Below are 23,821 nucleotides of genomic sequence, written 5' to 3'. Positions count from 1 at the left end.
TGTTTGGGGGTGCAACCCCCCAGCTGCTGCTCAGTGCAACCCGCCGGCAGCACGGTGGCCACTCGCGGGGTCCCCCCCATCCTGCAGCCGCCTGGCAGCGCTCTGATCCCCGTGCAGTGCTGCACTCCAATCCCCGGTCTGAGCCCCGCACCTCCTGCCTCCAGACCGTATAATGCAGCTGTATGGCACACACCATGTATGGGAGCAGGCACTGCCGGTATATGGGGGCAGGAAATGCCAGTATATGGCTGGCACTGATGAATGGGGCAGGCAGGGGATGCAGTATCCACTAGGCCTCACTGCCCCACTACTGGGGGCACTACATAGGGGGGACCACTACTGGGAGGACTGCATAGGGGGACCACTACTGTGGGCAATGTATAAGGGGGACCACTACGGGTGTGGTATAAGAGATAGACAAAAATTAGTTAGACAATGTCTAGATCTACCCCAGTTGTTAGACAGTCAATAGATCGACAGGTACAAAAGGTTGACAGGTACAAAATGTCGACACACTAAAGGTCGACATGTAATAAGGTCGACAGTTACAAATGGTCGACATGGGAAAGGTCGACGCGAAAATGGTCGACACATTTTTTTTTTTATGTTTTTTTGCATAAATACCATTCGGCCCCTTAAGGGCTCGCTTCGCTCGCCACGCTGCGGGCACGGTGGCTCGCTTCGCTCGCCACATGGATATATTCCCCCTCCATGCCCACTTGGATGGTAGGGAATGACGTTGGATGGTAGAGAATGACGTTGGACACTGGCTCATCTTAAGTGCCTAACCCTAAACCTAAAAAAAAAATGTCGATCATTTCATGTCGACAATTTTCATGTCGACCTTTTGAACCTGTCGACCATTTGTACCTGTCGACCTTCTTACATGTCGACCTTTAGTGTGTCGACCTTTTGTACCTGTCGACCTTTTGTACCTGTCGATCTATTGACTGTCTAACAACTGGGGTCGATCTAGACATTGTCTAACTAATTACTGTCTATCTACAGTCTGGCACCCAATATGGAATAGAAAGGAATGTTCCTAGAGTGACGAGAAACGGTGGTGCGTCATGTTGAAACACCCTCATTTTCCACTGGCCACGCCCCTGTGGCATATGAACACACCCACTTTTTCTGCGCGCACACATACTTGGGGAGGGCCTCCGTTTTTTTACTTGCCCTGGGCTACAAATAGCCTAGTTACGCCACTGCAACGGACAGGTAAGTAGTAAATGGATGCAGGGTATATGGTATGGGCAGGGGTTTGTTTAATAAAGTACTTAAATACTCGGTGTGTGTACAGTGGGCCTGATTCAGAGCCGGTCGCTCTGACAGAGTGCTCGTTCTGAATCAGGGCTGGGCTTTTTTTTTTTTTAGAACGGCCTCCTGGCCGCTCGCATAGCTGTGGGTGACCACCCACAGCTATAGCGAGCGGCCAGGAAGATGGTCGCGATGATCTAGACCATCGCGACCATCGGGCTTGCGACGAGACCCTTGTGGAAGGGTCTCGTTACCACAAGCCGCAGGTAGATTTCGGCTCTAACAGAGCCGAAATTTCTCCCACTGACATCACTCGTGATCAGTGGGGCCGGCCCCAAACGGAGGCGTTCACATGGGAACGCCTCCGTTTGGGCAGCCACTCCTCCGGTCCGCCCACCAAAGGGGGCGTGCTGTCACTCAACATCGACAGCACACCCCCTTTGTTGTGAGACCCGGAGTGACGGGGAGTGCCTGTTGCTAGCCGGCTCCGTCGTGCGCATGCACACTGGCCCACCATCAACCTGGTTGCGAGCGCACAACGCTTGCGACCAGGTCTGAATCAGGCCCTGTGTTTGTTGAAATTTTTTTTACAGGTGCCAGTTGGCTCTTGATGTCCGAGCATGCTGCCACTTGTGGTTAAACAAGTGCCATAATGGCTTGGCAGGCTTGCTGCAACAACTTGTAGGCCATCTGTCAAAAACAATATTATTCATTAATTACAATTACTTCTGTGCCCACTGCCACCAGGGGTGTGAAGATGGGGAACCCCATGCCATTTTTTTTCCACTTATTTTCCAAGACCAGTCTAGGCTCAGAAGCCTTGTACTGGTAAAGGATTTTGGGGTGACCCCATGCTTTTTTTAGTTTATATTTTTTTTGCTGTTGGTTTTGAAGGGAAAGGTCAAAACCGATGTACTTAGCAGCAAAAATCAACCAAAATCGATGTTGGTTGTCATAGAAAATAGTCATTTTTTAGATGCAAACATCATTAGTTACCAGTTAGTTTTGGATGTGATCCAAAACCGATGGATAATAAATTTAGCCCTGTGGGCTGTTCCTAAAACTATAGGCATTGGAAGTACAGGAACTGCGTGGAAGCAAGAGGCCATGTAAGGGAACTGATAGTAAATGAGAGACATCTGTCAGTGTGACATACGGTAGCTCTGAATTCTCAGCTCATGTCTGTATACACTGGGGAAAGTTCTTCCTGTAAGTGCCCGGGCACAATGCGGGCAGCTGGGTTATGTACCACTGCAGTATGATGATCTGGGTGTGGTTGCAGCATTTGCAATGGAAAGAGGAGAAGAAAGGGGAGGGCTCGCAGCCGGCGGGTCGGGACTCTGTGGTTTGGTCTTAGTGCTGACGAGAAAGTCAGATCCGCGCTAGACTCCGCCCGTCCTCTCCCCGCTCATCCTCCAGCAGCCGCCCTGCCTGCCTGCTGCGTGTGTCACAGTCACAGATCAGCCATCTCAGATACGGCGGTCGGCTCCATCCCCAAACCTGCAGCATGGCTACGGCGCTGAGAGACGGCTTTGAGAAGTTCTTGCACCAGAAGAACGTGTGCACCGACCTCCTGGAGAAGATAGAGGCCAAGACCGGGGTGAACCGACGCTACATAGCGCTGGGTGAGACATGCATGCCCCAGCCTTGCTCCCTGGCACCCGCTGCAGATCAGCTGATCCAAGTGCTCCTCATAGCAGGCAACATCTGTGTTATGTATCAGTCAGGGGCAGGGCTGCCAGTCAGCAGGCCCCGGCCAGGCAGAGGGTCACACCTGCCATAGGAGGATCACACCTAGCAAGAGAAAGTGTCCCCTCTTTATTATCTCTTTAAATGGGCAGCATTGGTAGATTCAGAAGTTACCAGTTACTATGTGACTCTTCTCCTACCTGGTGCTCTTCATCTGACTGACTACACAGCATTAAGTAAAGTGTAACAAAGACACACCTGCTGTTATTGCATGTAGCACCTGACATATGGTACATGCTGTATTCTTATCTCCCCTACATCAGCTGCTGCGGTTCCCTCTGGCTCCCTATCCGGGGACTTGTGGGCTTACTGGGTCTGTATTTTTGCCCAGTCTGTAGCTATCCGTGTTCCTGGGTGGTATCAGAAGTTGCTTGCAAAACACCAGACCTAGAGGTGACCACAGCAAATGTATTTATAGTACAAATCCTTTCTGATTTTTAACACTCTAATTTCTTGCACATGATGAGTAAATGATGACACCCACCTGGTAGTAACAAATAAGTGCAGTGTTTGGCAGGCAATGAAATAACACAAGAACAGGAAATATGATAACCTGTACATATAACACACCACTCCCAATCTTTCAACTTGAGTATGATTAACGCCTTATTAAATGGCTTCTTCAGATGTTATACATTCAAAATTGCAGTACATTACATTTTCTTGTGTATTTTAATGTTGCACAAATTATAAATTTGTGAATTTAAGTTGCGTATTGCCAAAGATTGGTAACTGTGGGCATTATTATTATTGTTTATATGGCGCCACAAGTGTTCCACAGAGCCTTACAAAGTACATAAACAGATTGATTTACAGGGACTTACAGTACAATACAATACATTAAAGGACATGGATAATATACATTGCTACATTCGCGACCATAACACCCTTATCTTATTTGCAACAATGCAAAGCAACCAAGTGTTAGGTGCCCTGGTAGAGAGTAAGAAGTAGATGAAGGTAGAGTAAGGAGAAGCACAAGAGGGTAGAGGGCCCTACTCATAGGAGCTTACATTCTAAGGGGGAGGGACAGACAAAGAGGGGTGAAACAAATGGGGTGGGCAGGGAGGAAGGAGCATGTAGCAGCAAGTTAAGATGAGAGCTGGAAGGCTTTGATGAAGTTGTGAGTCTTGAGAGCCCGATTGAAGAGAGGTGGAGAGTCTGATGGGGAGAGGGAGAGAGTTCCAAAGGTGCGGAGCTGCACGGGCAAAATCTTGGAGTGGGAGGAAGTAATCAGTTGGCATGAGAGGCAGCGTGGATTTGTTGAACAAAGAGGGCGGGCAGGAGAGTGAAAGGAGATGAGGTCGGAGATGTAAGTGGGAGAGGAGTGTGTGAGGGCTTTGTAAGTGAGTGTGAGAACCTTGAATTGAGCTCTGAAGGGGAAGGGGAGCTAGTGGAGGGCTTGTAGAAGAGCGGAGGCAGATGTAGAGCATTTGGAGAGGAAGATGAGCCGAGCAGCAGCATTGAGCACTGACTGGAGAGGAGAGAGATGGGAGTTGGGGAGGCCAGATAGGAGGAGGTTACAGTAGTCCCATCTGTAGATGACCAATGAGTGTATGTGGGTTTTAGTGGCATCCTGGGTGAGAAAGGGTCTAATCTTGGAAATATTATTAAGATGAAAACGACAGGACTGGGAGAGATTCTGGATATGTGGTTTGAAGGAGAGGGAGGAGTCCAGGATAACTCCAAGACAGCGCACTTGATGATAGCATCTTGAAAAAGCTGGTGACATTGGGCCAGAGGTCTAGTAGTTAAATCAATTTATTATCAGTTACATATATATCGCCAGCATATTCGGTTGCACATTACAGTAATAGAACAAGACTGGGAATAACAGACAGACATAGAGGTACGAGGGCCTTGCCGCAATCTTACATTCTACAGGGAAATAGGCAGGATAGGTGCTACCTATAGCATATTGGCCCAGCCAAATTGCAGAGGCTCTTGGTGGACTGTATGACTCAGTGACACAGGAATGTTGGTCAGGGTGATGTGAAAGAAAATATGTAAAGTTGTGTGGACTGTAATTGGGTAGGCTAACTTGTTACGGAGAAAGGGTTTCTCTGGAATTTGATTAGCTTGTCTGAATAGGTGAGTTTTCAGGGAATGCTTGAAGGTTTAGATATATATATTTTCAGATTGGTGGATATTAGACATCAGCAAAGAGATGTATGTTTATGTAGAGTGATTAATAGCCTTATGTGTAAAAATATTTTATGTTGAATTCGGTAGAATACAGGCAACCAATGGAGGGCCTTGACAAAGACCCACGATAGGGTTGAAATGCATAGGCAGCAGGTGGATCCGGTCAGCAGTAACAGAGAAAGCCCTTACATTTGCGAAGATCAATGAGAGTAGCCGGTGGCGTTTGCAGGCACTGTGAGAAGTCGGAGCAGTGTTGAATAGCCGGCGGCACCTGCATGCTTGCACGCGCCGGGAGCCGCATAACCATAAGGGAATTTAGTGGCTTGGCAACGCAGAGGTCCTGGGCATAACCTCTATCTGCACAGTACCGCAATATCTGGCTTCCCAGGGTCGAGTAAGCTCCTCTGTTATATACCATCTAGTTTGAGATCATTTGTATATGTGAAGTATGCACAGGTATATCCTGTACAGCAATACATGTAAGAAGTTGGATTTTATAATAAAGCTTTGATGTTTTTTTTACCATTGGTTGAAAGAGAGGCCGGTCTTATTCAGAAATCTTACAAATTGGAAGGAGGAATACAGTTTGTTTTGTTACATTCTTGCTTTAAATGAACTGCATCACTCCATTATGATATGATATACTGTCCTGCAAGAAAATGTTAATTTAAAGTAAACTTTTGAAATTAAGGGGCATATGTATCAAAGCTTGATGTGAGACAAAATTGTGAAATATATATCGCCAACCAATCAGCTCCAAACTATCATTTCTTAAACACAGCCTGCAAAATGTAAGTTAGAAGCTGATTGGTTGGTGATATATATCTCACAATTTTATCTCGCATGAAGCTTTTGATATGCCCCTATGTGTGGTTTTGAAAGCTGTATATGGATTGCGGCGCAGTTTAAACTACACTAATTTCAATTTACTTCTATTAACGGTATCCAATTAGCCCTGAACATTGTTTGGGCGTTAATTGACCTCCGCGATCGTTGGAAAAAAGGGGATTTTTCGCCGAATATCTCTGATTTTCGCCAATGGTTTTTTTCACCCTATCCTATAATTTCGACCAAAATAATAGGATAGTTCTCCCAAAAACACATAGGTGCCGTGATAAGCTCATGGACCTAAGTGTTTTCGCCTTTTTCTCAGTTGAAAAAATGGCAATTATCGTGGATTCTTTTTCGGGACACATCAGGTCCCAAACCCCCCCCCCCCCCCCCCCCTGATAAGTGCCAGCGTCAGGCCGACTTTGGGGCTTATTGGATAGGCCCGGACGAGGTAGTTAATTGGATACCCCCCTATGTGTGGAACAGCAAGTTGATCTGTCTCTGGGCAGGAAACAGCTGCAACAATTAAGAGGTGCTGTGTTGAAGTTTTAAAAAAGATTTTGGAATTGCATTTATTAAGCTTTTACTGAAGCTGGGCATTACTGATATAAAGGTGAATATTACAAGGAAATGCCCAAAACACTAAAGCATTGGATGCTGTATGGGCTATGTATACATTTTATTGGTGGGATTTATTGTACTTTAATTTCACTTGTCAGAATGTCATATTTAATAAATTAAGAAGCACTTCTGTGCGGACACATGGAAAAGGTAAATTACCTATCAGAATCTCAGGCTGCTCTTTTAGTCCACATTTAGGTTCTCAAATTAACTCTCCAGTTGTATTTACCCTGAACTTTAAATGCAAAACTTCTATAGTTGTAAATTAGTATGCTGCGTTATGTATTCATACGATCATGTAAAAAATCTGCTATGCAAATAAGTCACTGATGTTAGCAAGACATGTGATCTTGTTCGAAGGCGACTGTATGTGTGATAATCTCCACTATGCAGTCATGAGACTACTATAAAATGTGAAAAAAAATTGTTACATCTCCTCTCGTTAACTAGTTATTATTTGACTGCATTAATCACAACCATTAATGTATCTATTCCTTTCATTTTTATTAATTTGTACATTATTGAATTGATAGTCTTACACATCTATGCATATTATGTACAATTATGTGTAATAAAGATGACTATATGCTAATATAGGCAACATGTATATTTAAGTAATTTCTAAAGAAGATATATTGGTTTCTCTAGTGTGATACGTTACTGCACACCTCTTTTGGATTTTTTATAATTAATATACTATATAATACACAAGTAATGTTAATATATGTATTATAGACAATGCCTTATGACATGTACAGACCTCCCAAGAATTAAAATGCTTCCATATGACCTCAAGATATAAAGCAACAAACAAGCCAGGTCAATAAGGCAGAAAATGGCGGGCTGTAGGTCTTGACAGCCAATCTATTGCCTATCACTGATTTTATGTTCTAAGACTATGCAGCATTAAGGGTATCTTTTATACAGTGCAGCAAGATTGTTTCAACTAAGGCGTTTAGGTTTTATTGCAGAGAGGCAAATGAGCCCATACAGTCACTGAACAATTTGTCCAGACTCCATCTGTCCTTCCCTCTGCTTCCAGTGTGTCTGCTGTCCATGCTGGTGCAAGTCAACAGCTGACCGGATGTGATCTCAACTTTTGATCTGTTATTACGGGGCAGACACACCGTCCCATGGTTGTATATTTTGGTAAAAAGTTACCCCATCGGCTAATAAAACCTACATGTATGAGTCTGTCTTCTGTGTAATACTGCCTGCCAACTTCTCATGTAGGAAAATGAGGGGCATGTGGGAGATCAGATTAGTCTAGGGAGGTTATAACCAACACAATATCTGCCTTTGTTCCAAGCCTTAAGCAGGTCTTCAGCCCCAGTAAAGTAGAGCAATGCACCCCTTGGCCAAGGTGATACTGGGGCTAGCACTGTGCATTTTATGTTCATTATGATCAGCTCAAACAAAAGCACCATTCCGGGTGTGAAACATTTTGCTCTTATCACTGTTTTTATAAATGTCTAAGGGGCATATATGTATCAAGCTGTTTTTACATAATATTATGCAGAAACTGTAGTTTCTGCATAATTGTATGTAGTGAAACTGTACTAAAAGCACATTGCAGGAGATTTCACAGAAATCTCCGTCAAAGTACTAATTAGCGTTGCCGATCGCAGACCCCATTGTTACAAATGGGGACTACGATCTGACCCCTGTGTACTAAATTCTAAAAAGTGTAGCTTTTTGGAGTTTAGCCCCGGTAGTTTTCACCATCTACTGCAAGCTTATGGGGGCTCCTGGGGCAGGAGAGAGATATTTTGATCTCTTCCCCCCGCAGCTTCATTTGTTAAAAAAAAAAAAGACTGATGCACACACGGGGAGATCCGTGACGCATGCATCCGTCTGTAATAAAATAAGCACAGATGCAGGGATGGTTCAGTGAGAACCTTCCGTGCATCTATGAAAAGAAAAAAAAAGGTTTTAAAAAAAAAACAGCGTGCACCCCCCCCTCCAAAGAGCAACCAGCCCCGGGCTTTTAGGGATCCAGTGCTGGTTGGGCAACATATGGGGGGCAAACGTGTAAGCACAACCAGCACCGTGCTAGTCAGAACCAGCCCTGGTTGCAAAAATACGGGGGGGACAAATTACGTAGGGGTCCCACGTATTCTGCACAACCAGCACTGGGTTCTGATCTGGTTTTGGAAATACAGGGGGAAAAAATTAGTAGGGTTCCCCTGTATTTTCCAGAACCAGCACCGGACTTTTTCTAGCGGGGGGCTATTGCCACAGCCAGGGTAGCCCTTTCACCGGGCCCCCCAGCTGAAGCATTAACCCTGGCCGCCAGTCAACCCAGGCCGGGATCCCGACGGAGCTGGGGAACCCCCCAATAAAGGGGTCCTGTCCTAGAGGGCACCCCAGGCCAAGGCTGATAGCCCGGGACTATCCCTGCCAACACTGGTGGCGGGTTGATAGTGTATATGTGTTGTGTAAAAATAGATGTGTAAACATTGTCTTTACAAGTAGAACTGCAGATCCCAGCAAGCCTGCCCCGCATGCTGGTACTTGGAGAACCACAAGTACCAGCATGCGGGGCATTAAAGGCCCGTTGGTACCTGCAGTTCACCTGTAAAGAAATGTTTAAATAAATACAGGACACACACACTGTACACAGTATGTTTATTAAATATACATGCACACATACCTATGTAGATTATCCAAACGGTACCTGTGAAAAACCCACACAATCCATCATACGGCGCATCGAAAATTGGGTAATTGGCCCGAAATCGCGTAGGTGTATGGCAAGCATAGGAACTATATATACAAAAAAAAAGTATCTTTTTAATTGTTTTGAAGTCCAGTCACTTGTCTACTGAGAACTGTAGGAAATCTACTTATCCAGGGGGATTAAAAACTACTTTAATATTTGCGTATGTCACCAGGAGATAGCAAACAAGTATTTCATTACAACTTGCAAATTGTTTTATTTTCACTTTGGGTATGAATTATATCATGAAACAATTGTGCATTCCCTACTTAAATTTTAAAATATATAATTAGGGAATAATAACCACGGATTGGTGTGGGCGGCATAGATGTAGTTTATACCCTCTAACCTGAGCGTTTAATATTTGGATTACATGGAACAATGCTGTATATGGGACGCAAGTAAAATAAATCTGTTTCCCAAATGGGTTTGTTTGACAGCACAATTTAATCTGTTTCTATCTGTCCAATTGTGTATGTCACATTCTTTATTACAATTGTTCTATATATCCAGTTTAGACCCATCCTTTTATAGTTTATTAGCTATGTAGATTTTGGTTGTTTTATTGCCTCTATCCTGGTGTAAAAAGCTGTGCTTGGGATACATGGACAGAAACACATGTGGTTATCATGCAACAGCTGAAGCTGTGAGGTTAGGGAGTGCGTGTCATTTGCATTTGTAGGAGGGGAGAGAGGGAGGCAGACTTGGCAGCAGGAAAGTAGACGTACACTGTAGGAAGCTTCAGCCAAACAGTCTGGAAAATGTTTCGGTTCCTTGGAGCAGGTAAGCAGCAGAACAGGGACATTTTTAATCTTTTCAAACTTGTCAATTGGCACTTGCATCCAAAAAACTCCCATAATGCTTTGAGTGGCCTTGGTTATGGATCGCCAGTCTGCAGTATGGAAAGTGTTAAAACTAATGCTCATTTCCAATTATTTTTTCTTTACTGGAGACGCCTCTGCTTCAGATGCCGTATGGTGGCAGCTCCACTTGTACCCTATACAAGATGATATGCCATAAGCTTTGATACATTCTTGTTTCATAATTGCTTGATTGCAAGGAACACTTGTGTAGCTGTGAGATTGCAGTTTGGTAACCTCATTTGAAAAGATTTATACCTACTAGGTTCAGTAATAGAATATTTTTGTTCTGGAAGAACTTCCAAGTACTTTATAAATACAAATGTGTGGAAAAATTGTGCAAATCTCTTGGTCACTGCACTCTGCTGGTATTTACAGAAATGTTGTTTTTGTTTTTACAGCAATCATTGGCCTTTTAGCGGTTTACTTGGTGTTCGGGTATGGGGCGTCTCTACTCTGCAACTTGATTGGATTTGCCTACCCGGCATATGTCTCGTAAGTGTGCACTACCAAAGTTATGTACAGTACATATATACCTTTTTTACTTTGTTTTATACCTTGGGGTCTATTCATGTAGAACATGACGTGGCTCCTGAAAAATATCACTATATATCGCATCACATCGATGCGGTATATAGTGATGATTTGTAGCCATTCATGTACACTTACCTGTCTGGCGTCTTCATGCGGTAACTGGCCCCTCCGATCCCTGAAAACAGTGAGAAGACAGACGTAACGGGAGTCCAAAATGTCTACTTCCCACTGCACAAGAACCTGCGTCTGGGAGCAGTAGGTCACGTCAGACCTGCTGCAATGGACGCTGGGCTAAAGGGGGCTGAGCCAACGCTGGCTGCCGGGCAGAGAGCAGTGAAGTATTCAACTTCCCTGCTCTTTGTCTTGCTGTACAGACTACGCCATCCTGAGATGGCATAATCTTTACACTGCAGCAAACGGAAAGCTGAGCTCTTCGTTCGTTTATGAATTGCACTCGGCATACAAAAGTATGGTGATATGATTCAGCCATGGAGTGGTGGTGTCGCTGGAGAAGTAGTGAATTCTCCATGGAAACCCACTCTGTGGATAGCACCCTGTTACTGAAGAACAGGGCTTTTCTCTGCTTTATGAATAGACCCCTTTGTGTTTTCCTGTCTATTCACCTGTCGTATTTTGCTCTTATTCCCATATGACAAAAATCACAAAAGGGGAAATTAAATTACAACTTTCCCAGAAAAGTGTCTTTCATTGCTATTTTCATCTTTCTTGGTGAACGTGCCGAACAGTGTAATGTTATATTATTTTATATACTCAGCTTGGATATAAGGATTCTGTCTTCTATTGACCACCTGAAGTCCATACTTTCTATCTGTTTCTGTATATCATGTTTAGGATGAGCTGGATACAGCAAACCAAGTAAAGAGCTGACCCGTTGTCTAGACATATCATATAATGTTTATGTTTACTAAATTCCAGGTGGTGCACAAGAGGGCGGAATCTTGTGAAATAGATGGAACATATGGTTCCAGGGTTGTGCAATTGGTGGTGGTCAGACTGATATTTGGGTGAGTGGGCATTGTATTGACTTAGGGATCTATATACTAAGCCGTAGAGAGAGAGAGAGAGAGATATAAAGAAGACTGAGGTAAAGTATCTACTAATCAGCTCCTAACTGTCACTTCACAGACTTTTTTAGAAAAATGACAGTAACTGATTGGTTGGTACTTTATATCCATTCACTTTATCTCTCTCCAAGACTTAGTACATAGACCCCTAAATTATATAGAATATAGTTGCATATGAAAATCATGTCACCTCTTCTCAGTATTACTCACCAAATTGCTCTTCATGCAATTGATGAATGGTAACTAAACAGCCTGATTCAGAGATGTACGCAATGCCTATATGTACGCAGTTGAGCCATTATCAGTAAATTGCGCAAGCATCTAATAGTGGGTACACACTATACAGATATATCTTCAGATGATGGTCGTTCATACACACTGAACGGCCATCATCTGTGTCTGGCTGCGGGTCCCGGTGGCCAGGGGATGTGTCTAGGCGGGCGGGGGCAGGTCCAGCCCCCCTCCCTGCGGCTGCCGCTGGATGTGTATGGGCGGTCTGCAGACATATGTGTCCATCAGCTGTGCAGCACAGCCAATGCGATATGTCGGTGACCGACGATGTTCACCAACATATCGCGGGTACACACTGGGCGACGGGCATCAGATATATTGGCCGATCAATTGATCGGCCAATATATCAGTCAGTGTGTACCCAGCATTAGTCGCACTGCACTTGTGTTAATGTATATATCCATAGTCGCTCGCATTGTGAATCCCAGACAGCACTTGGGAAAGGTAACAAGGAGTTTCAGCAAAACACACAGGCGTAGCATGTCACAGCCTGCGTCTGCGATCCCGTAGGCAATACAAATGGCTCTGGTGTCTTGGTTCCCATGCCCATTCTGCGCGACCATATGGTTACTCAGGAGACCGGTAATTGAATGATTTGCAACCGATGCTGCTCATTGTACGCAGATGCCTGGTTCTGCAAAGTCACAGGTGGCGTCTCTGTACATTCATCAGCATCTACAGCATTTGCATACTTTCGCACAGCAGCTGTGTATGGGATTGCAGCTACGACTGATTCAGGCCCAGAGTCCTTATTAGTGTTTAGTTGTGTGTGCAGTTTTCCTCAGCTATTATATATATCATTGCATAAACAATGTGTGAATATGAGAGGCACTTAGGGCCTGATTCAGCAAGGAAGGCACAGGAGAGAACACACGCACTTGGCCGATGTTTTTGCTCTGTGCCTGCGTACGCATCGCACTGCGCGTGCGCGAACCGGCCAGTGTGATGGAGTATGCGTACGCAGGAAGTCCGCAGCCCAAGGGACAAGTGATTGACAGGAAGTGCCATTTGTGGGTGATGACGGGGGTGTGGTTGGGCAAACGCAGGCGTTCCTATGCGTTTGGACAGCGTTTCATGGGCGTTCATACTTAAGCCCTTGCGGTAACGGACGTAGTCTGAGGTCTAGTTGCACACAGGAAGCAGCACAAATCCTGAGGTCAGGTTAACCACTATTATGCTAATGTTCTCGATGTTTCCGCTTTCTTGCCCGTATTAGAGGACGCACGTTAAGGGGAGTGGGAGGTATTATGTAGTGCTACGTGTGCTAATACTAATGAATGCATGCGTATGCATTCATTAGCATATTCTCGCAGCGGACGGGTGCATGTGTCTGCATCCGTGCGTTCCTTGCTGAATCAGACCCTTAAGGTGCATACACACGTAAAGATTATCTGTCCAACCATCCAACTAGTTGATTGGTTGGAATGAAAATCTGGTAAGGTATGAAAGTAAATGACAATCAGCAATTTGCTCCCAAACGCCGGAAAGTGGACAAAAACTGTTGTTTGAACAAATTGTTTAGATCAAACATTTAACAAACTTGTCTGACGACCATTTTCATCTGTTTTCTGGCATTTAGGAGCAAATTGCTGATCATCAGTTACTCCCATATGTTACCAGATTTTCATTCCAACCAATCAACTAGTTGGATGGTTGGACAGAAAATCTTTAAGTGTGTACCCAGCTTAAGTACGTGCATGTTTGAAAAATAGGCTGACAATAGGACACCACAAGTGCATCAATATAGTTAAGAATTGTTTTACTAAATTGATGCATTTCTCAACAAACTTCACTTATTTATTGAGCAACTCCACCGCATTTTTAATAGTTGCAATGCAAGTTGGCAGCGTCCTTTAGATGTTGTGCAAGAACCAGGAGTGCTGAGAGGGGCAGGTACATAGGGCCTGAATCAGAGATTGGTGCAATGTCAATATAGCATACAGTGGAGTGTTTTTATTTATTTTTTTCTTTGCCACTGCGCATGCGACGATGTATTACAGACGGGGGTTGCAGAGAGAATTTATTCACAAAGTGAGTGACAGGTAGTAAGCGTTTGGTGATGGTTATGGGCAGTGTTTAGAAAAACGCAGATGTGACTGTTTTCTGGCTTAGCTCTACTGAGCCCCTGCAAATGCGCTCGCAGTTGCAGTGCATAGGCTGACTCAGAAGTTCAATGTGTGGTCGATGTGTCCCCTACCACTGTGTGTAAGTGGCGGATGTCAGATGCCTAGGGGTGGATGTCTCAGTGCATAAGACAGCGGCTAAGTCATTAGCATATTTTCGCAAGTCTGCTGCATACGGAATCGCAGCAGTGACAGGCATGGTGTTCATCTCTAAATCAGGTCCATAATGCCCAGGCCAGCCTAGGTGTTGTAGTCACATCCCTAATATTGTGTGGCCACGGCTGTTCGAGGCATAACACATAGCAGCTACATGGAGGACTGATATCGATCTGCATGGTGTAGGATGCACTAAACTAAAAATGCGGTACAAACCAAGATTCTGGGGTTTTACAGCATTTTCCGTATGCACTAATGTGTTACCGCCGGGTCTCCGACGCGAGGGTAACGCCAGCATGCCCCACGGCCGCCGCGACACTCTGCGCATACACAGATGGACTCCTGTTCACTGTGCAGCGGAGATCGCAAAGGACAGCTCTTATCGGAAGAGCCCTGGCAAGAGCTGACACTTCACCTTGGGATAATCCAGTCATTGTCATCCTCCTGTAGAACTGTCCTGATTCCCTTGCCATAATTGTCGCTAGACAGGGATATTGTACACATTACAGGTACCTGGGCTCAATTGTAATGCTTAGGCTCCCACATTTCGGTCATCAGTAGGTTGGCTTCAAAATGTGGGCAAGGTGCTGCACGGCAAGCTCTTCAGTCATTGACTGTCGGTCATCTGTTCATAATGGGGCAGATTTTGAGTTGCACGAAAATTGGTTGCTAGGTGCAAGAGATCAGTCAGAAACAGGCTTCCCTTCCCATCCCTTTGCATGGAGCTTCTGATACACACCCATGACACTCGGGTAGCCTCCCCATAACTTGGTTAAGGTAGGATAAACTTTTTTGGACTCAAACGTCTGCATGTCCGTTGTACCCCTATAACCTCCCTTGCCCCGGCTTTGGACAGGACTGTTTCTAAATTTTAAAATTTTCTTTACAATTTCAATGTTTTCCACCTGTGATGATATGTTGTCACTGACTGTGCCTGGGTCTCTGCATACCGTCACTGGTTATAATTTTTCCATCGTTCTTCTGACCTTTATAAAATTATCTGCATTTATTTAAATCAAAAGGATTTTTTTTATTTTATTTAAGCGTTTGCTTATTCTCCATAGCTGAGGTGTGGATGATAAAGGGCACTATCTATTCAAACTCCTAGTGGTGTGTGTTTGCATAGAGAACAATGTGCGTTTGTCTGTGTAACTTAATCTGACAACTGTTCAGGCAGAAAAGGGATCTAACACAAGGGTTAAACTAATTATTAACATCTGTAACTGAATTAGTTAAGTATGTACCCTCACATGTACAGTATGTTCCCTACTAGTTATGCTGGGTACACACTAGGTCGGCCGTATGGCCGACCCGCTGACCTGATTGGTAAGTGCATATACACCTACCTATTGTCCGCCTGATGAGCCTCATTGCTGGATGACGATCAACAGGTCTCCTGTACACACACCAGCAGATGCACCTACAGTATATATCTGCAGATGTATTGGCCATTTGTTGTGCCGCACAGCCGATGCGATATGTCTGTGTACCCAGCTTTACTGTCAATAAATTAGATATTTCCCTAATTTAAGCACATATCAAAAAATATATCAACATTTATTATGGTTCCTAGATGTTGACTTAATACAATATAATTTGAGTATTTGTGTTAGTAAATACTAAGTTACATGCTCCCCAGGAGGAGTTTATTGTAATGTTGTATGTTGTTCTTGTAAAATTGTTGGAATGTAGATTTTATGTTGATGCGTCGTCATTATACTTTTGTTACAGTAAAGACCAATTGACTCCTATTCAGCCAATTTACTTATGAATTGTTAATTTCAGGACAGCCATGTTTATGTGGAGGATGTCTGTTTTCTAAACCCTGAGTGGCTTGTAGCATAAAAACTATACAGTGCACAATTAGGGGATAATGCTTATATCAACTCACTCCTATAAATAATCTCAACATGCGGTTCAGAGCTATATATAACATTTATTAAACCCTTTAGGTATATGAAATAATTATATAAGCCATGCCTGAATTGCATTTATGAAACACAGCAGGGATCTCATATTTTATTAGTGACCTATATACCAATTTCCCAAACGTATCCTTAATGAACCCATATAGTGGATCTCAGTCACTCTGGAATGTTATTTAATGATCGATGGCAAAAGATGGACATGAGGCTGTTACCAGCCCGCTAGTTATTGGATTTCGGAGTCCTCTTTGCAAAGTCCCCTTCTAATGTACGTAACAAAATAATCTCGAGTCTAGACTGACCACTAGAAACTAGGGGACAACATGCTAATGTTAATATAGGCTCTGTTTTAGGAAATGTCCACTGTATATCTTCCCTAAGTATTACAATGAGATGACTTGTTCACGCACATAGTAAAAATATAAATATCAAATGCACAGGAAAACAAAAAAGAAAACATTTTAAGCAACTTTGTGAAATGCATCCAGTAATCTGCTGCTTCAGTATAGGGGCACAGGAGATACACCAGAAATAGAGAGAGAGAAGTGCTCACTGCAATGCTAATATATTTGCATACAACAGTTTTTTATTTACTAAAATAATACAACTGAAGTAGCAGGATGGACATAAAACTTCATGTAACAGGATTCACTGTTGGAAAGTGAAATAAGGCAGTTGCTCTAAGTGGATGGAAAGAAATCTGATAGTGAATTCAGAGATAAAGTTCTATTGGAACCAATCATTTGAATAACAGATATACAACATAGCCTGTATTTTATCCTTGCACCCAGTGCACCATTCTTTCTCTGCGTTTGTATTCACATTAGAGATGCGCAGGTTCTGTTCCCAAAGAACCGACAACAACCGAATTTAGAGGTACCGAGACGTCCCGGTTCGTATCTTCCTGCGGTTTGAAACAAACTGAACTTGAGTTTTGGATTGCATGTAAACTGGTCAAAATTAAATAATTTTAGCTGTTTTTTATTTTATATATTTTTTTAAATACAGTGCCAAAACCAAAATCCGAAGATGAATCTGGATCCAAAACCAACACACTGGAGTCAGTGCACATCTATAGTTCACATTGTTCAGACTATGGAGTAAAATATCATGGAAGACGATACCTGTGACTTTCATTTGTTTCCGTGAGAGTCCCAATTTTTTTTTCTTTTAGAAATTGTCCCTTTTTCTTGGTGTCAATGCTGCAAAGAAAAATGGGCAATGTATATTGTAAGTATGGGAGCCAACCATGGGCTTGGGAGCTGACTTCAAGATTAATTGCATTTTTCATGTATTCTCAGAGCATGAAAAAATCCATCCAGAATGGTGTTTTTGTTCTTTTTATGCTTTGATTACCTTTGCTGACTGGGGAAGATTGAAACTTGCATTTTGCAGCATGTACCTGGAAATGCTCTAGAAAGTACACACATAGGTATGAATTTAGACTTATCAGTGAGTCATGGATGTTGATCGTTGGACAACTTTATGCAAGATCATCTAGATGGCTTGGCTGTGAGACCTCGAGGAACACAAACAACATCTATGCTCTGTAATTGGCTATGACTGCCTTATATTAAACAGTACATTGCAGTCTGTCTTTAGCTAGGCATTCCCTTCACTTTATCTATTTTAATCACCAGCATTCAGCTATACAGTTGTGGGTCTTAAGTTGCGTATCCACTTGGCGATATAAATGATTACGACATCGTAATCATTCAATTGCTCATTAATTGTGCAGTATAATGTTGGAAAAGACCAGCAATGCGCGCTCCCGCTGATCGTTTCCGACATCAATCATCGCCTGAACATGCAGGTCGATCTGCCGATAACGACAGATGGGGCATGTTCGGGGATGAGGGAGGGTGCCTGCACTGAACGACATCGTTCAGTGTAGGCACTACAGGGGATGAGGAACTGTACGATTACAATGTTGTAATCGTACTATCGTTCCTCTATCTGTAAGTGGATACGTGGCATTAGGGCCTGATTAAGCTGCAAATGCATTCGCAACAGCAATAAGTTACAGATCACAGTTGCTAAAATATGCTAATGTTTTCCAAAACACAGCCGGCGTAAAGATGCCCACTGCTGCCTTCTCATATCCATCCAATATCGAACTCCTCGTAAACATCGGTACCATCTATGTGAAATCAAGCAGTCATGCAGCATGTACGGCTTGTGTAACCAGCCGCAAACACTGCAGCGCAGAGAGCTCTCATTCTGAGAATGCAATCGCGATGTCTAATTTATGTACGCCAATTCAAATGGTCAGATACATACATACAAACATAGAATTTGACGGCAGATAAGAACCACTTGGCCCATCTAGTCTGCCCTTTTTTTACCTTTTGGTAACCTCAACCTTATGTGATCCTCAGTTCTTTGTAAGGATATTCTTATGCCTATCACGCCTGCGTTTACTTTACCACACCCCAAACACTGACCACACGACAATCACTTTGCAAATGGATCCTACGCAATGCAATCGCGATGCATGCGCAGTGCAACTTACACGCATGTGCAATGGTAAATAATCGCTCACACTACCTAGACATCGGCGCTGCTGAATCGGGCTCTTAAAGAAAACCGGTCACCAGGTTCTGCCATCCCACTTTATGTATATAGTGAACAGTACTCTGCATGTATAAATGCAGTGCTCTGTCTTGTTAAGTAGCCTGACCTGGCTGTCGTGTCAAGTTGCATTATGCGCTTTGCTCTCTCTCTGGCAAGTTCATCATATGTCACAGCTTTCTTGTCTTGTCAGTGTGATAGCAGCTGAATGAGGAAGCAGCCGGGGGGGAGAACATATAGCTGCACAGCTTGTGGGCACAGTTAAGTTTTTTTTTTTTTTTTTAACAAGTATTCTCTGCAATTACTACTTTATACATGCATAGTGCACAAGGTACTATGCAATATATACATAAAATGGGGAGGGTTATCTTTAACCTTCAATTATTTTATTGAAGTATAAAGAACATGATACAGAAACATAACGCAGAGGGTAAGCAGCTATTGTGGCAGCACTCATAAGGGGTAAATCATTTACAAATCAGACAAGACAGATGTTATGCTATTAGAGCATAGGGGACAGGTTATTAATGACTGGCACACGAGACGGGTAAAGATTTAAGGCTTGCTTTTTGAATTACTTGTATGTATTTACATATAGCTGCATGTAATAGGTAGAAGAAATACATATATTTAGCCCTGATGAGATTACATAAATCTATTAACAAATAAAATGTTGAATCTGCTTATTGATTAATGCCCTTTACTTTGTGTTTAAACCGATGCTGGTCATCAATGACATACATTGTGCCACGTTACTGTTAGGGAATGGTACTATTCTAGGTACTAGGCTTTTCACAGTTGTTTGTTTTGCACTAAAAGGGGAACACCTTCCTCCCTCCCATCCAAAGATGATGTGCCTTATTTTCCTCGGTACACAATACCTGTAATACCTACTCCAGAATTGTCCTGTTCCTTGCAATCTATGTCCTCAAATGAAATTTTAACTAACACATCTTTTAAATTACATGACCGGCCCATGTAACATGTACGCGAATCACTCCAGTTTAGAACTTATAGCGACCTGGAGAATGAACCAATCCTTACTAAATGATTCTAGCACTCTTAATCTATTATTGAGCCGATTTGCCAATAATCGAGCGATTGGCCTCATTTATTGTACAGTGTGTATGTACGATTGATTCACCAATAAAACCATTAGAAAACATTCACAAGTGCATTACTTTGTATCGATGTGTCAAGACCAAAAATCTCCCGATATTGAGTAGCGTGTGTGTGTGTGCGCTGTATTTCCTATGTTTTCCTGTATTTCCTATGTTGTCCTGTCGCTATGTCATCCTCCTTTTGGGCAGACATAAGCAAAATCATTGTGGTTTGGCGGAAAATGTGTAGCTTCTAATAAATGATTGCATAATGTGTAGCACAGATTTTGGGGCTGGCAATATGCCGAAAAATCACCTGGTTTGTCATTCCTATTAAGAAAAAAAAATCAGGCCTTCGTGTACCTAGCTTAACTCAAATACACACTGTTGTCACTGATTCTTAATTAACAACACTCCTGATGTCACCCCAACGACACTATGGGATTCCACTTATACGTTATGGCATCTAAAGTGAAAAAAAAAAAAAAAAACTTGCGGAAATGATCCAACTCACAAATCCCTGATGATAAGCTCAGTCCAACAATCCAAAAAATCTAAAATTTCTCTCTGTTCTCGTCAAACCACCAACAATCTTAATTTGTTGAGGCAAAGGTAACAAAAGTGAAGGTCAATAAAGCCGATATAATCTTAGCCACTAAACTTTAAGCTAAAATATGCACACACACCAGGTTAAATGTATTTTCGGCTGCCCAATTAAAATTTTTTTATGTTGGCGTACATCTATTTTTTAATATTTTTTTTTATATGCATCATGGTAATTCCCCCCCCCCCATATCTGATTTATACAGGATCCAGGAGTTTGGAGATGGCATCTGGCTTTGTGTCCCCCTAACGCTAACCCTGCCATGCTGCATAAACCGAACACTCCCCTCTGAGGCTAACAGCTAAGACACCCCCGACTTACCCCGTTTGGGCTGGCGTTCTGTCTGTATTCCGGCGTCGGGATTAAGATAGGTCTCCGGTATTTCGACCCCTATTTTAAGTCCCGTGTCGGGCTTCCACCGTCAAGGTTCAGACCGGCGGCATGCCGTCCGCCGGTCTGCTAAATACATCCCAATAGGACAAGCCTCACCCTCATGGCAAGTCATGGATCAATACCCAGTTAGGAGAATAGCATGTTTTCATTAGATATTGGTGATTACAGAACTAGAAGTAGGTGAGAGCATCTGTAAATGATATGTCTGCGTCACCGTTAAGTGCTCAAGGTATTCCTTCATAAGTGTTCCATAGTATTTTGTCACCATGCCTAAAGCCTTACTGAAATGTGATTGGTTGTGCTAGCTGACTTTCTTCTGAAACAGCCTGTTGCAATATAGTGGTGAAGGGGTTGCAAAACAATAAACATGAAGAATGTTATCAAGAGATGACTGTGATGAATTGCAGTACCAGCAAAAGGTGGACATGGATCAAACATAAGGCCTGATTCAGGATGGATCGCTATTGCAGCTCTGTAATCGCATTGAGGTCTGCTGCAGAAATATGCTAATGAATGCAGTCTTACAGCCAGCATAGAGACGCCCACTACCTCAATCTCACATCCGCAATACCTCTCTGTTCTGCGTATACAACAGTAACATCGGCCCCTCACGCAGAATTACAGCAGATCTAACCTGCCGCAGAAACTGCTTGTTGAACTCTGAGTACACAAGCTCCGTATGCTGTCTGACTAATTTATGCACGCCAGGGAAACGGACAGACAGGCCTGCGTTTCTCTGATCACTCCCCCGTCACCAGCCCCAAACGCTCACAGCCTGTCACTCACTCTGCGTTGGCTTTTATTCTGCTTGAGCGAACGCTGTTGCAGTTGTGACCCACGCTGAATCAGGCCCATAGTTTGCATTTGTGAATTGTCCCAAAATCATGTTAAAATGTAACTCTCTTCGCTGTTTGCATTTTGAATCAAAGAGGTGCAGAATCCATGTATAAAATGCATGCAAACTTCCTTTTTACATTTGGAGAAATGCAATTGTATTGTATCACTTTTTTTTTTTAGAATCTTGTGATGTGCGCACTTTCAATTGTGGTATTTTAATGCCATAGAAAGGTAAAATGTTTGCTTTTTGTTTTAGAATATTGTTAATTGGCAACTGCACATGTGACAACAGATCCCTTAAGGCCCCCATACATCAGCATTCGATTATGGCAATTCTGCATTTTGCAGATGATTGTGTAAAATAAATCTGCAATGTATGGGCTTCACAGATCGCAGATTTCAGCCAAAAAGTGATTGGAATTGGTACATCAGATTGTCCAACATGTTCGATTTCACAGATCAATTGAGACTGTAGATTGCTAGTGTATGGTAACAATCAGCAGATTTGAATCCAGTTACTAGTAAAATGATGGTCCTTTTTAAGATTGGCAGATCTGTATCTGCTGAAAACGATCTGCAAATCACTGAAACAGATCTGTAATGTATGGCTGCAGAGTTTTAGATTGGGAAATCCTAAAATCGGGCAACAAATCTTTAAATTATTTAATTGTGGTTTTTTGATTGCTGATGTATGGGGGCCTTAATACATATATTCACTAGTGAAGAGCTCAGGAAACCTCCCTACTTAAATAATGGCTATAACAGGTAGGCAGTCGTGTTCAAAAAGCTTTACTACAATCCGCATTTAAAATGCAGTTGTAGTGTGATATTTTAACCTAAATCCGCATTGCGAATTTAGGAAATGCCACAGGGATTTATCAAAAATCCTTAGCAGGGACATATCTTGCGATAAAACTGTGTCCCTGTGAATCCCCTCCACAGTCTACTCACTGTATTTTTCGTAAAAAATACTGGGCCTGATTCAGAGGCGGACGCTATTTTCGCTCGCTCTTTCAGAAAAAGGGTCCGGCTATTTAAATTGAGCGCTCGCTCTTTGCGGTCTGTTGACGCCTCTATGTCTGAGCGAGCGAATTAAACATGCGCTCGCTATTTTGTATAGACGCCCCCTGGCCGCTCGCATCCTACGTCATCTCCGCTATTTATTTGATTAATCGAGTACATCGAAAGGCGTCTGAACTGCTCGCAGTGCTTGTGGTAGGATTTTCCTACCGCAATCATGCGAACAGTTCAGGCTAAGAAACAACCAAGTGACGTGGTCGATGACGCTGCTTTGTTAATTATGCACACCCTTAAAATGCCCGTTTTGACCGTTTGGCACGCCTGTGTTCGGTCCACTCCCTGTTTTCAAGCACCTTCCCCTGTTACCACCCACAAACGCCTCATCCTGTCACTCAAATTAGTAGGCACTCGCTATTTTGCGAGCGCTCGATTTCCGACCGCAATGACTGGTTGGCGCATGCGCATTACGACCCATACGCATGCGCAGTTGTGCGAACATCACTCGGAGCGAACGAGCGGCCGCTTACGAGCGGCTCTGAATCAGGCCCACAGTGAGAAGGTGCTTGCGCATGAGCCGACTGGCACACCATACCCGCCCACTCTGCGACCCCACCCCTCCTCACTTACACTTACCTCGGTGATCCAATGTCCTCTGGGGCTCCGATCAGCTGGTCTCCCATCTCCTGCACTGTGACCCCGGTTTTTACTGTTTTTTTTTTTTTTTCTCCAGCAATCTGGTCTCTTTAGACCACACAGCTGATCACTGGGGCCAGCTCTGCTCTGCCTGTTATAGCAGAGCAGGAGTCGGGGAAACCCTGGGTAACGCCATTTCTAGGTGGAGTTATTATCACAGGGCTTCCCCTGGTATTTTTTCACAAAATCTGGCCAGATCACATTTTTCATTACAATTATGGGAAATGCGATCTGCTTACTAAAAATGTGATAATTTTACGAATTCTACTCCAATTGCCCTTTTAGTAAATTTATGTTAAAGTAA

General features: G+C 43.3%; 1 protein-coding gene across 2 annotated transcripts in view; it reads left to right on the top strand.

Annotated features, from left to right (window-relative positions):
- The first annotated feature begins 2,592 nt into the window (after positions 1 to 2,592).
- The window catches only part of REEP5 (receptor accessory protein 5), a 46,186-nt gene continuing 24,957 nt past the window's right edge, over positions 2,593 to 23,821 (top strand). The window contains exons 1-2 of one of the 2 annotated variants that reach the window (XM_088477722.1): positions 2,593 to 2,885; positions 10,587 to 10,680. In XM_088477722.1, coding sequence (XP_088333848.1) covers positions 2,768 to 2,885; positions 10,587 to 10,680 — 212 coding nt within the window. In that variant the 5' untranslated portion in view covers positions 2,593 to 2,767. Of the gene's footprint in view, positions 2,886 to 10,018; positions 10,109 to 10,586; positions 10,681 to 23,821 lie in introns of those variants that run through there. The other variant, XM_088477723.1, reaches the window with a different exon arrangement.

The sequence above is a fragment of the Taudactylus pleione genome, unplaced genomic scaffold (assembly GCF_031769625.1).
Source record: "Taudactylus pleione unplaced genomic scaffold, aTauple2 ptg000202l, whole genome shotgun sequence".
In the NCBI taxonomy this organism is placed as follows: domain Eukaryota; kingdom Metazoa; phylum Chordata; class Amphibia; order Anura; family Myobatrachidae; genus Taudactylus; species Taudactylus pleione.
The sequence above is the reverse complement of the archived record's forward strand: the minus strand, read 5'-3'. Positions and strand labels throughout refer to the sequence as shown.